General features: G+C 40.6%; 1 protein-coding gene across 1 annotated transcript in view; it reads left to right on the top strand.

The window, feature by feature from the left end:
* SIMC1 (SUMO-interacting motifs containing 1) overlaps positions 1-13631 on the top strand; it is a 50888-nt gene that overhangs the window by 23388 nt on the left and 13869 nt on the right. The window contains exons 6-7 of the mRNA XM_011990003.1: positions 4621-4773; positions 9009-9137. Coding sequence (XP_011845393.1) covers positions 4621-4773; positions 9009-9137 — 282 coding nt within the window. The remainder of the gene's footprint in view (positions 1-4620; positions 4774-9008; positions 9138-13631) is intronic.

Below are 13631 nucleotides of genomic sequence, written 5' to 3'. Positions count from 1 at the left end.
CTTTTATTCATATCTTTTTGTTTTCCCTAAGGTTAATAATTATCCTATTTTTAAGTTTCTTGCTTTTCTTGTACATATCAGAATTCAACCCCAAATTCTCTCCTACTTGACACCCTCCCGAGGGTGTCAAGGTTCTTGGTGTCTTCAACAAAGAATTGGACAAAATGTATAAACAAAGCAAGGAAAAATGAAACAACAGAAGCAGAGATTTATTGAAAACGAAAGCACACTCCACAGGGTGGGAGCAGGCCCAAGCAAGCAACTCAAGAGCCTGGTTACAGAGTTTTCTAGGGTTTAAATACCCTCTAGAGGTTTCCCATTGTACTTGATGTACACCCTATGTAAATGAAGTAGTGGCCTGCCATCAGTTTGATTAGTTGTGGGAGGGGCCAGGGTTGCAAAGGGAGAAGCCTCTGGTCCTTTTGGTACTTGGGCATGGAAAATTGGGGTTTTTCTTTTGCTTTAGTTCTAGGAATTCAACATGAATTGGCCGTAGGTTCCCTGCCTCCAGACCCTATTTTCCTGCCTCAGTTGGTCTCAATATCCCCTCAAGATATTTATTCACACCAGGTTGTCCTATTAGTTTCTTCTCAAAAATCTGAGGTAGAATGTTTTGATCTCCTTCAATCTGGATCACTCGTCCTCTTTCCCAGTCTTCATTGTAAATTTGAGAGTCCCCTTTAATGCTTTTCAAGGTTGGATGACTTGTTTGTCCTGTCTTTCTCTTTCATGGCTCATACCTTCATTTAAGGAATCCATTCCTAGTAGCTTTCTAAGAAAGGTGTATGGGAAGTAAAGTTTTTGAGATCTTGTTTGTCTGCAAATGTCTTTATCTTCTCATGCATTGATTGATAATTAGGCTAAGGATATATGATTTGCTTAGAAATAACTTTTCTACAGAACATCAAAGGAAATCTTCCATTGTCTTCTAGCTTCCAGAATTGCTGTTAAGAAATCATAAGTAGCCAGGTGTGGTGGTTCATGCCTGTAATCCCAGCACTTTGGGAGGCCGAGGTGGGTGGATCACTTTGAGCTCAGGTGTTCAAGACCAGCCTGGGCAACATGGCAAACCCCCATCTCTACCAAAACTACAAAAAATTAGCTGGGGGTAGTGGCACACACCTGTGGTCCCAGCTACTCGGAAGGCTGAGATAGGAGGATCGCTTGAGCCTTGGAGGCAGAGGTCGCACTGAGCCGAGATTGTGCCACTGTACTCCAGCCTGGGTGACAGAGCAAGACCCTGTCAGGGGGGGAAAAAAAGAAGACATAAGCTATTTTGATTACTGAGTCTTTGTATGTGCCTTGGTTTTTCTCTCTGGAAGTTTGTAAAGTTCTCTTTTTGCCAAATGTGCCTGTCCTAGGTTTATACCCATCCATTGTGCTGGGCATTCAGTGGGCCATTTCAGTCTGGAAAAATGTCCTTCATTTCTAATAAACAGGATTTTTCACTTTTGTTATTATCTTTCTAATTTCCCAGAGCTCTTTCATTTTTTCTCTGTCTTCCTTATTAAAATTAATCAATAAGCCAGGCATGGTGGCATGTGCCTGTAGTCCCAGCTACTGGAGAGGTTGAGGCAGGAGGATCGCTTGAGCTCAGGAGTTCAGTGAGCTATGATGGTGCCACTGCACTCCAGCCTGGACAACAAAGCAAGCCCTCATCTCTAAAAAATAATAATAATAGGCCAGGCACAGTGGCTCAGGCCTGTAATCCTAGCACTTTCAGGGACCAAAGTGGAAAGATCACTTGAGGCTAGGAGTTCAAGACCAACCTGGGCAACATAGCAAGACCCTGACTCTGCAAAAAATTAATAATATAAACTGTATTCTTACTTTCTTCTTTCCTGGATCCGTATCATCTCATATCTTTGATTTTGCTAATCAGAATTTTCATTTTTGTTTATTCTCTGTTTCTCTTCTACATAATGTCTGTTTTCTCCGAGTTGCTTTTTTGGGAGGAAGGAGAGGTGTTTCAGTCTCTTTCCATAGATGTCTGGTAAATGTTGGTAGTCTATCGTCTATCCATATTTAAAGGTGCGAGACTCAAAAGATAATGGAAGCTGTGAAGACATGAGAGGACTTGTCATTTCTGCACTTCCCTGTAGGTGGAACTGATTTCTCATTTCTTTTTTCTTTTTTTTTTTTTTTGAGACAAAGTCTCACTCTGTCGCCCAGGCTAGAGTGTGGTGGCGCGATCTCGACTCACTGCAAGCTCTGCCTCCCGGGTTCACGCCATTCTCCTGCCTCAGCCTCCCAAGTAGCTGGGACTACAGGCGCCCACCACCATGCCCAGCTAATTTTTTGTATTTTTAATAGGGACGGGGTTTCACTGTGTTTGCCAGGATGGTCTCCATCTCCTGACCTCGTGATCCGCCTGCTTCGGCCTCCCAAAGTGCTGGGATTACAGGCATGAGCCACCGCGCCCGGCCCTGATTTCTCATTTCTAAGAAAATTTCTTGAGTCAAGGTCTTTCCTCTTGGGCTGGTTCAGTTTTACAGAGAAGACATCCAACCTCTTACATGAAGGATGAAGACAGGATGCCAAGGTGTTGGAAGACATGTGTGAGAAGATGGCAAGGGTCTCTGCATTCAGCATGCATATGTTCATTTAGTGCCCCATTTGCTTCAGTGCCTGCTTCCAAGCCATGCCTGGTATCCCAGTCCAGAGACCATCTGGTTTACCTCTCCACAAAGTTAACTTGTAGTCTGCAGGACTGGGGAAGATCTAGAGGTCTAAAAATTTCTTAAGCAGCTTTCAAGCCATCCTTCTTTTTTTTTTTTTTTTTTTTGAGGTGGAGTCTCACTCTGGTTGCCCAAGGCTGGAGTGTGGCAGCCCGATCACAGCTCACTGCAGCTTTGACCTCCATGGGGTCAGGTGATCCTCCCACCTCAGCCTCTTGGGTAGCTGGGACTACTGGCATGCACCACCACGCCTTGCTAATTTTTTGTATTTTTAGTAGAAACAGGTTTTCACCACGTTTCCCAGGCTGGTCTCAAACTCTTGGACTCAAGCAATCTGCCCACCTCAGCTTCCCAAAGTGCTGGGATTACAAGAGTGAGCCACCATGCCCAGCCTCCTCCTACTTATTTCAGTTTACCTCTCTTTCACTGTCACTTCAGAGAAACCTGGTGCTGCCGCTTACAGAGCTTATTGAAGTTGTTTTTTGTTTTTTTTTTTTTAAGTACATAGGATTAAATAGGATAGCTCTTCTCTGCTACTGGCTTAGGATTCAGCTTTCTCAATTCCACTAAGTCAATTAAAATGTGTTCCTTTGCCTCATTCATAGGCTTGGATTAAACATCATCTTAAAAAAAAAATGGCACAGTGGCTTTATTTGCTTAGTTAATTGGTTGCCTTTAATTTTGTAATCGGCATCTCTCAACCTACTCCCAAATCAAAGACTAAGCCCTTAACAGTTACCTCACCCCTCATCCATCAGCCTGAGCAACATAGCAAGAACCCATCTCCACACCCCTTCTCACTCACCTTGCACCCGAGGTGATCATCATTCTGCATGGTCATCATTTCATTTCTTTGCTTTCTATGTAGTTTTATTGCATATACATATATTCCTATAAAATTTTTTTTACTTTAGTTCCTTTAGGTCTGTATTAAAAGGTATCATGCTGTATGTAATCTACTGAGAATTTTATTTTTCACTTACTATTTTATAGTACCAAGACTTGTCCATATTGTTGCCTGTCACTGTAGTTTATTCATATTGACTACTATGTAACATTCTATGAATATCCTTCATTTGCCTTCCACCTTTCAAAATTTCACTGCTATCATCTTCTCTCCTCTTCGTCCTTGTAGATATTTTTCAAAAGTTATTTATTATAATATTAGTGAGGTTTTGGAGGAAACAAAATTAGGTGTGTATATTCAATCTACTATTTTTACCTAGGTTACCTAAGTGATCATGAAAAGTAGTTTTGACTATATGAGATGTTTTACCTTACTAACTTATAGAGCCTCAGCCCTGTATAAAGTATGATTCCACTGCACACACTGTAAACCTTAGTTGTTAACATTAATAGGTGACAATAATATAGAGCTGGCAAGGACTTCTATGGTCATCCAGTCCAACTTTCCACTTGGTTTAGAAATGTTCCTGGTCAGGAAGGCACAGATAGTACTGTTTGACCCTGGAGTTACTTTTGAATACTTATAAATACTTATAACTCAAAGAAAAATGTTGATATTTTAGTTAGCTTTTTTTTTTTTTTTTTTTGTAGAGATGGGTTCTTGCTATGTTGCTCAGGCTGGTTTCAAACTCTTGGTCTCAAAAGATCCTCCCACCTGGGCCTCCCAAAGTGCTGGGATTACAAGCATCAGCCACCATTCCTGGCCTTACTCGGGTTTTATAGCCTTACTGCAGTTAAATGTGATGTTTTTGTTAGACTTGTTTAATTATTGAAAATAGCCGAAGGGCCTTTTTGTTGCCCGTAGAGAAATCCAGGGATCTCGGGGCCCAGGTTAAGGCTGTGGTTCTGAGCACCATAAATACAGCAGACATTGAAACCTTCTCTTTATTTATTTATTTATTTATAAATTTATTTATTTATTTATTTCTGCACAGGAAAGAAAGAATAAACCTTTTCTTTCTTTTTTCCATTGCAGGGATGTTATCAAGTGGCTGGTCAAAGCAGTAACTGCAGATGGATTGACTCAGCCCCCAAATGGAAATCAAATGTCTTCAGGAACAGGAGTCTTGAAGGCCAGCGGTAGCCACCCTCCTTCCCAGCCCAACCTGACAAAGAACACCAATCAGCTGTAAGGGGCAGGCAGTTATCTTTCCTGGGGTTTAGCATTTTAGAGAACAGCACCAATCCCTAAGAGCAGCTTCCCCCAAATTAACAAGATCTTAGAACATAGGCTGATGCTTATTCAAGACTTAGTTTAACTAAAGGCTAATTTTCTAATTTAAAAGGTGGAACAAAACCAGGTGCTTTCACCCCTAGAATGAACAGGACTTCACAAAGTGATTACGAAGTCACAACGCAGACACAAAACAAATGCTAGAGAACACTGCCCTTCATTTCCTGCATTTCAGGAGACAGTAAAGGGTTACAGCTGCTCATCACTTTAGGTATCTGTTGCCATAGAGAAGGAGTGGTGTGTAGTGCGAGTTTTGTTAACTTCGAGTCCTCAAGGACCTGGCTTTCTCTCCCCAGGTCCCGGGAGGAAAATAGCAGTTCAGCCTGCAGGTTCCAACACACGAAGGCAGGTCTCATCACCACAGACTGGACTGGAAAGAAATTCATGGCATTTCTTTTATGGAGTTGAGAGTGGCCTTGGCATGTTTTGAGAGATGCCAGGATATTAGGGGCTGGGGCTACCTTTGCACAAGTAACCCAGTATTCCATGTCAATCATATTGTTAAAAGCCAGTCACACTGGACATTTCAAATACATTTGTGTCTGAATTCACAATGTTATATTATAATCTGGTTGCACCAATCTGATTTTTATGGAAGGCCTACAAGTTTAAATTGTTTCCTAAATTATAAATAATTATAACTAATTTAGGAAACAATTTTATGTCTAAAGGGGAATGTTTTGGAACAATGAAGCATTTGGGCAGATTGAGGAAGGCCCTAAAGTGGCGTTCTCCCACAGGGGCCACATAGAGACCCAAGAGGGAGGTGGACACTGTTCCTTCAGTGGAAGCTAATATCAAATAATCATCATCATAATAAATGTTTATAAATACATGTTAGTAGAAGTAACAATAGGGTCCCCTAAAAGTCAATTTTGTTATGATCTTAACAACAATAATAGGTTGCTACCACTTATCACTAGAATCCCTATCTGTGAGATATTTTATACAGCACTCACAAGTTTACAAAGTAGATTATATTATTGCTCACCCTTTTTATACATGAGAACACTTAGACTCAGAGCGGTTTAGTAACTTGTCAAAGGTTGAACAGCTTATTATCGTTGTAGAGACAGACGCTGAGGCTAGAGCTCCTGATCTGGCCCACCTATTGTGTTGCTAGCTGCAGATTTTCTTAAAGTAAAGCCTTTCTTCCATCACAAATAACACGTTAGAAAAGGCTGATGTCAGGCCAGGCTCACCTTTCTGAGAGGTTGCCCAGACACCTAATGCCACATCAGGCTGTCTGTCTCCCACAGTTAGATCTAATGAGAAGGAAGGTCAGGTTCCACCAGGGGAGGTTCTGAGACTGATCTTAGTAAGAAACTATTGTAAAGGAAACAGTAACAGGAGAAAACTGTATGGCAAATACATGTTTTCTCCTGTATCAAAGAAATTTAAATCATTTTAAGTCACTCTGGACCTGTTTCTTCATCTGCAAAATAGGGAAGTTAGAGATCAGATGATCCTTATAGTTCTCTAGATCCTTAAGGTTGTGTGGTTCTATTTTTGAATTTAAAAGCAGCTTGCTTTTACAGCTCAACCCCAGGTTCTGAGAGGTTCAGATAGTATGTTCTGGCAAAAGGGATTCAGGTAGGTGAAATTGCTAAATAAAAGCATGCTGATGGCTTGAGTAGTTCTCCCTGACCTTGTGTGTGCTTTATAAGTCCTTTAGTAGTCTCTACTCTCGATGTACACTGGTGGGGACTCAGATGGGTTCTTGCTATGTTGCTCAGGCTGGTTTCAAACTCTTGGTCTCAAAAGATCCTCCCACCTGGGCCTCCCAAAGTGCTGGGATTACAAGCATCAGCCACCATTCCTGGCCTTACTCGGGTTTTATAGCCTTACTGCAGTTAAATGTGATGTTTTTGTTAGACTTGTTTAATTATTGAAAATAGCCGAAGGGCCTTTTTGTTGCCCGTAGAGAAATCCAGGGATCTCGGGGCCCAGGTTAAGGCTGTGGTTCTGAGCACCATAAATACAGCAGACATTGAAACCTTCTCTTTATTTATTTATTTATTTATAAATTTATTTATTTATTTATTTCTGCACAGGAAAGAAAGAATAAACCTTTTCTTTCTTTTTTCCATTGCAGGGATGTTATCAAGTGGCTGGTCAAAGCAGTAACTGCAGATGGATTGACTCAGCCCCCAAATGGAAATCAAATGTCTTCAGGAACAGGAGTCTTGAAGGCCAGCGGTAGCCACCCTCCTTCCCAGCCCAACCTGACAAAGAACACCAATCAGCTGTAAGGGGCAGGCAGTTATCTTTCCTGGGGTTTAGCATTTTAGAGAACAGCACCAATCCCTAAGAGCAGCTTCCCCCAAATTAACAAGATCTTAGAACATAGGCTGATGCTTATTCAAGACTTAGTTTAACTAAAGGCTAATTTTCTAATTTAAAAGGTGGAACAAAACCAGGTGCTTTCACCCCTAGAATGAACAGGACTTCACAAAGTGATTACGAAGTCACAACGCAGACACAAAACAAATGCTAGAGAACACTGCCCTTCATTTCCTGCATTTCAGGAGACAGTAAAGGGTTACAGCTGCTCATCACTTTAGGTATCTGTTGCCATAGAGAAGGAGTGGTGTGTAGTGCGAGTTTTGTTAACTTCGAGTCCTCAAGGACCTGGCTTTCTCTCCCCAGGTCCCGGGAGGAAAATAGCAGTTCAGCCTGCAGGTTCCAACACACGAAGGCAGGTCTCATCACCACAGACTGGACTGGAAAGAAATTCATGGCATTTCTTTTATGGAGTTGAGAGTGGCCTTGGCATGTTTTGAGAGATGCCAGGATATTAGGGGCTGGGGCTACCTTTGCACAAGTAACCCAGTATTCCATGTCAATCATATTGTTAAAAGCCAGTCACACTGGACATTTCAAATACATTTGTGTCTGAATTCACAATGTTATATTATAATCTGGTTGCACCAATCTGATTTTTATGGAAGGCCTACAAGTTTAAATTGTTTCCTAAATTATAAATAATTATAACTAATTTAGGAAACAATTTTATGTCTAAAGGGGAATGTTTTGGAACAATGAAGCATTTGGGCAGATTGAGGAAGGCCCTAAAGTGGCGTTCTCCCACAGGGGCCACATAGAGACCCAAGAGGGAGGTGGACACTGTTCCTTCAGTGGAAGCTAATATCAAATAATCATCATCATAATAAATGTTTATAAATACATGTTAGTAGAAGTAACAATAGGGTCCCCTAAAAGTCAATTTTGTTATGATCTTAACAACAATAATAGGTTGCTACCACTTATCACTAGAATCCCTATCTGTGAGATATTTTATACAGCACTCACAAGTTTACAAAGTAGATTATATTATTGCTCACCCTTTTTATACATGAGAACACTTAGACTCAGAGCGGTTTAGTAACTTGTCAAAGGTTGAACAGCTTATTATCGTTGTAGAGACAGACGCTGAGGCTAGAGCTCCTGATCTGGCCCACCTATTGTGTTGCTAGCTGCAGATTTTCTTAAAGTAAAGCCTTTCTTCCATCACAAATAACACGTTAGAAAAGGCTGATGTCAGGCCAGGCTCACCTTTCTGAGAGGTTGCCCAGACACCTAATGCCACATCAGGCTGTCTGTCTCCCACAGTTAGATCTAATGAGAAGGAAGGTCAGGTTCCACCAGGGGAGGTTCTGAGACTGATCTTAGTAAGAAACTATTGTAAAGGAAACAGTAACAGGAGAAAACTGTATGGCAAATACATGTTTTCTCCTGTATCAAAGAAATTTAAATCATTTTAAGTCACTCTGGACCTGTTTCTTCATCTGCAAAATAGGGAAGTTAGAGATCAGATGATCCTTATAGTTCTCTAGATCCTTAAGGTTGTGTGGTTCTATTTTTGAATTTAAAAGCAGCTTGCTTTTACAGCTCAACCCCAGGTTCTGAGAGGTTCAGATAGTATGTTCTGGCAAAAGGGATTCAGGTAGGTGAAATTGCTAAATAAAAGCATGCTGATGGCTTGAGTAGTTCTCCCTGACCTTGTGTGTGCTTTATAAGTCCTTTAGTAGTCTCTACTCTCGATGTACACTGGTGGGGACTCCTCCCAGCCACAGAGTGGCTCCTTGCCAGACCCTCACACTCATATGTGTCCTATGTTCTGGACTCAGGATTGTGTGCCAGCTTCAGAGGATGCTCTCCATAGCCGTAGAGGTGGACAGGACCCCCACCTGCAGCTCCAATAAAATTGCTGAGATGATGTTTGGGTTTGTGCTGGACATTCCTGAGAGGAGCCAAAGGTGAGTCTTAGTTTTGTTGGGGAGAGCGGTTATTTAAAAAAGAAAAAGAAACCTCTTGGAAATCATTTTTATTAAATTAACTTTTCTATCTGTGTTACCTGTCAGGAACAGAATTTTACAAAAGAAAATTCCAAACTAATTAAGATAGGAAGACAATAGTAGAAGGATTATTCTCATGTCTTTAACTTTTGGAAAGGAGGTTCTCAACTAATTATTATTATTTACAACTGAGATATAATTTATTGGAAAGAGGCACAGTACCCTAAATGGAGCCTAAATTTTCTAACCTTATCAATTTGCCTAACGGTTTTACTCTTCTGTCAATATTTAACTGTTAAGGCTGGGTGCAGTGACTCACGCCTGTAATCCCAGCACTTTGGGAGGCCTAGGCGGGCAGATCACCTGAGGTCAGGAGTTCAAGACCAGCCTTGGCCAACATAGTGAAACCCTGTCTCTACTAAAAATACAAAAATTAGTTGGGCGTGGTAGTGCACACCTGTAATCTCAGCTACTCGGGAGGCTGAGACACAAGAATCACCTGAACCAGGAGGTGGAGGATGCAGTGAGCTGAGATCGCTCCACTGCACTCCAGCCTGGGTGACAGAGTGAGACTCCATCTCAAAAAAAATAAAAATAGAGGGCGGCTGCGGTGGCTTACACCTGTAATCCCAACACTTTGGGAGGCCGAGGTGGGCGGATCACGAGGTCAGGAGATTGAGACCATCCTGGCTAACACAGTGAAACCCTGTCTCTACTAAAAATACAAAAAAAAAAATTAGCTGGATATGGTGGTGGATGCCTGTAGTCCCAGCTACTCTGGAGGCTGAGGCAGGAGAATGGCGCGAACCCTGGAGGCAGAGCTTGCAGTGAGCTGAGATTGCACCACTGCACTCCAGCCTGGGTGACAAAGTGAGACTCCGTCTCAATAAATAAATAAATAAATAAATTTATTTAACTGTTAAGCCCTGCCTTCTTCTCTGATCTTTATCCATAGGCCTGGCGTAAGTGTTCACTAAAGGTTTGGTGGGTGAATGAAATAGATATATCCAATATTAGGGGAACTAGAGGTGACCCAAGAAAGAAAAGAGCTGGACCTGTAGAATGACCCCAGATAGTAAGAATTAGGAATTCAGTTTCTCTAAGCATGAATTAGTGAAGTATTTCGTTAGGAAGGGATAAAGAAATGGTTTTTGGCTAACACCAATGATTCCTTCCTTGAGCCAGTAATTTTAAAATCCAGAGGAAAAAAAATAAACTGGAATGAATATTAATTCATGAACAATTGCTGGTATAGGAAATAAGTATAAGAGAGTCATTGTGTAGTGGTGACCCTTGGGGAAATTATGGTGTATGTTTGTCTGCAGTTCATCTCCATCAGCTCCATGACTGCTTCCTATCTCCGTCCCTAAACACCCAGCTGGCAACCAAGACAAGTATTGTGCAGCTCTGATTTCTTCTATTACAAGAAAATGTCATACCAAATAGTACTGTAATAGGACTTAATTAAAATACTCTGGTAAGATTAAGACATTTACTGAGCCTCTACAATGTGCCAGTCATTGTCACATTATCTCATTTGTTTTCTGGGGTTTTTTTTCCTGTTTTTTTCTTTTTTTAATTTAGAAACAGGGTCTTGCTATGTTGCCCATGCTAGTTTTGAACTCCTACGCTCAAGCAATCCTCCTGCCTCAGCCTCCCAAAGTCTGGGATTACAGGCATGAGCCACCACACCCAACCTTATTTATTTTTCTTATAATGTTATCCCTATTTATTTATTTATTTGTTTTGAGACAGAGTCTGACTCAGTCACCCAGGCTGGAGTACAGTGGTGGGATCTCAGCTCACTTCAATCTTCACCTCCTGGGTTCAAGCGATTCTCCTGCCTTAGCCTCCTGAGTGGCTGGGATTATAGGTACACACCCCCATACCGAGCTAATTTGTGTATGTTTAGTAGAGATGGGGTTTCACCATGTTGGCCAGGCTAGTCTCAAACTCCTGACCTCAGGTGACCCGCCCACCTCAGCCTCCCAAAGTGCTGGGATTACAGGCATAAACCACAACACCTGGCAATGTTACCTCTATTTAATGAATAAGAAAAGCATTCAAAGAGGTGGAGTTAACTAGCTTAAGTTTATGTAGCTAATCAGGTTCAGAATCCAAATTTAAACCCAGGGCTGCTTAATCCCAAATTCAGTATTCAAAGGAGGCAGTATGTTGTAGTGGTCAGACAGAAGAAAGTGCACATGAATACCATGCTTGCTCTAACACTTTGTCAGGAGTATTTCATTTGGGTCCAATTCCTCTACTATCCATTCATATAAGCCCAGATGCTGGTAAGAAATGGAAAAGCTAAGGAATGGGTAACAAAAACGAATTAGGAATTAAAACAGATGAACATGATTTATACAAAATCTGGCACTACTTTAAAATTCTCTCAGAAGGGGCAAATTGGCCACTCACTCAAATTATACTAAAAGATACTTTACTTGGCCTTTACCTTGATTTATTTTAATTTTCTAAAGATTAAGTATAATTTACATACAATTAAATTATGTAAACTAACTTGCATACATACCATCCAGTGAGTCTTGACAAATGCATATAGCTTCTTGACCTATCATTTTCCAATTGCTCATTAGTAGTGTATAGAAACCCTGCAACCTTAATAAATTAACTTATCCTAGTAGGATTTTTGTTTGTTTTCCTTAGGATTTTCTACATACACAATCACGTTGTCTAAAAATACAGTTAACCTTATCCTTCCCAATCTGTGTATGCTTTTGCTTTCTTTTTCTTGCCTTATTGCATAGGCTAGTATCTCCAGGAAAATGTTGGAGAAGCAGTGAGAGTAGACATTATGGCCCCATTCCTGACCGTAGGGTGAAAACATCCAGTTTTTGACTATTAAGTGTGACGTTAGCTATAAATGTTTCATAGGTGCCCTTTGTTAGATTGAGGGAGCTTCCTTCCACTTCTAGTTTATTATTTTTATGAAGAATGAGTACTGACATTTGCCAAATATCTTGTTTCCATCTATTGAGATAATCATAGTTTTTCTTCTTTATTCTGTTGATGTGGTATGTTACACTGATTAATTTACTTATATTAAGCCAACCTTGCATTCCTGGAATAAAAACCCTACTTGGTTGCGATGTTATCCTTCTTATATATTGATGGATTCCAGTTGCTAATATTTCATTAAGGGTTTTTGCATCAATGTTTGCAAGGGATATTAATCTGTAATTTTATTTTTCTGTAATGTTTAATGTTTTCCATAATGTTTCCTTATGCATATTGAAAGAAGATAAGTTGGCCAGGCTGGTCTCGAACTCCTGACCTCAGATGATCTGCCCACCTCAGCCTCCCAAAACGCTGGTGTGAGCCACCACACGCAGCCTTCTATGAACTGAATTCTAAGATAAGTTTAAAAAGCAAAATACAAGAGTATGTATATTAAATATACATATCTTTTTGTAAAAAAGGATAAATTAAAAATACACACAATTCTGATCATTTGTTTAAAAAAGAAACAAAGTTAAGGTAAGCCACAGACTAATAAAATTGCTTACATATAGAGAATGGGTGGGAATGGGATAAAAAGGAGAAAAGGTACCGGACTGGGTGGTAATGATGGCAGTGGTGGTAGTGGTAAACACTTCCCTGAATATGTCTTTTTGTGTGCCTATAAACACTTCTTAGAGTCATGTTAAACCACTTACTCCTGAGATTGCACATTTTTTATGTGAAAAATCAGACCTTGGCAATGACCTTGAGCAGTAGGATACAAATAACTCTCACAAGCTTAGCGTTCCAATAATGGAACACTGGGCATAAATTAAATGTTTTACATACTCAAAAAAAATCAAGTTCACAGGGTACCAAAAATGGAATACAAACAGAAACAAGTTAACCTAACTGTACTTTAATAAAATAAAGCAGAGCTAGCATGGTGGCATGCACCCACAGTCCCAGCTACTCAGGAGGCTCAGGTAGGTGGATCACTTGAGCACAGGAGTATGAGGCCAGCCTGGGCAACACAGCAAAATCCTGTTGGTAATTAATCAATAAAAATGGGGTAAGGGGTGGAGTGACAAGCCCAGGTAACTTTTTTTTAACTTTTTATTTTTATTTTATTTTAAATAATTGTAGATTCACAGGAAATTGCAAAACCTTTTACAAGTACTGTGTGTCCTTTACATTGTTCTCCCCCAAATACAAGGAGAACTGTAACTATAGTACAGTATCACAAATAGGAAATTTGCATTGGTACAATCCAGGACTTTATTCAGTTCTACCCATTCTCATGCAGTCATTTGTGTGAAGCTCTCTCTTTTTAGTTCTATTACATGTGTAGATTTATATAACCATCACTGCAGTCAAGATGTATAACTGTTCCACGGCCGGGCGCGGTGGCTCAAGCCTGTAATCCCAGCACTTTGGGAGGCCGAGACGGGCGGATCACAAAGTCAGGAGATCGAGACCATCCTGGCTAAC

Source organism: Mandrillus leucophaeus, unplaced genomic scaffold (genome assembly GCF_000951045.1).
Source record: "Mandrillus leucophaeus isolate KB7577 unplaced genomic scaffold, Mleu.le_1.0 Scaffold366, whole genome shotgun sequence".
Lineage (NCBI taxonomy): Eukaryota > Metazoa > Chordata > Mammalia > Primates > Cercopithecidae > Mandrillus > Mandrillus leucophaeus.
The sequence above is the reverse complement of the archived record's forward strand: the minus strand, read 5'-3'. Positions and strand labels throughout refer to the sequence as shown.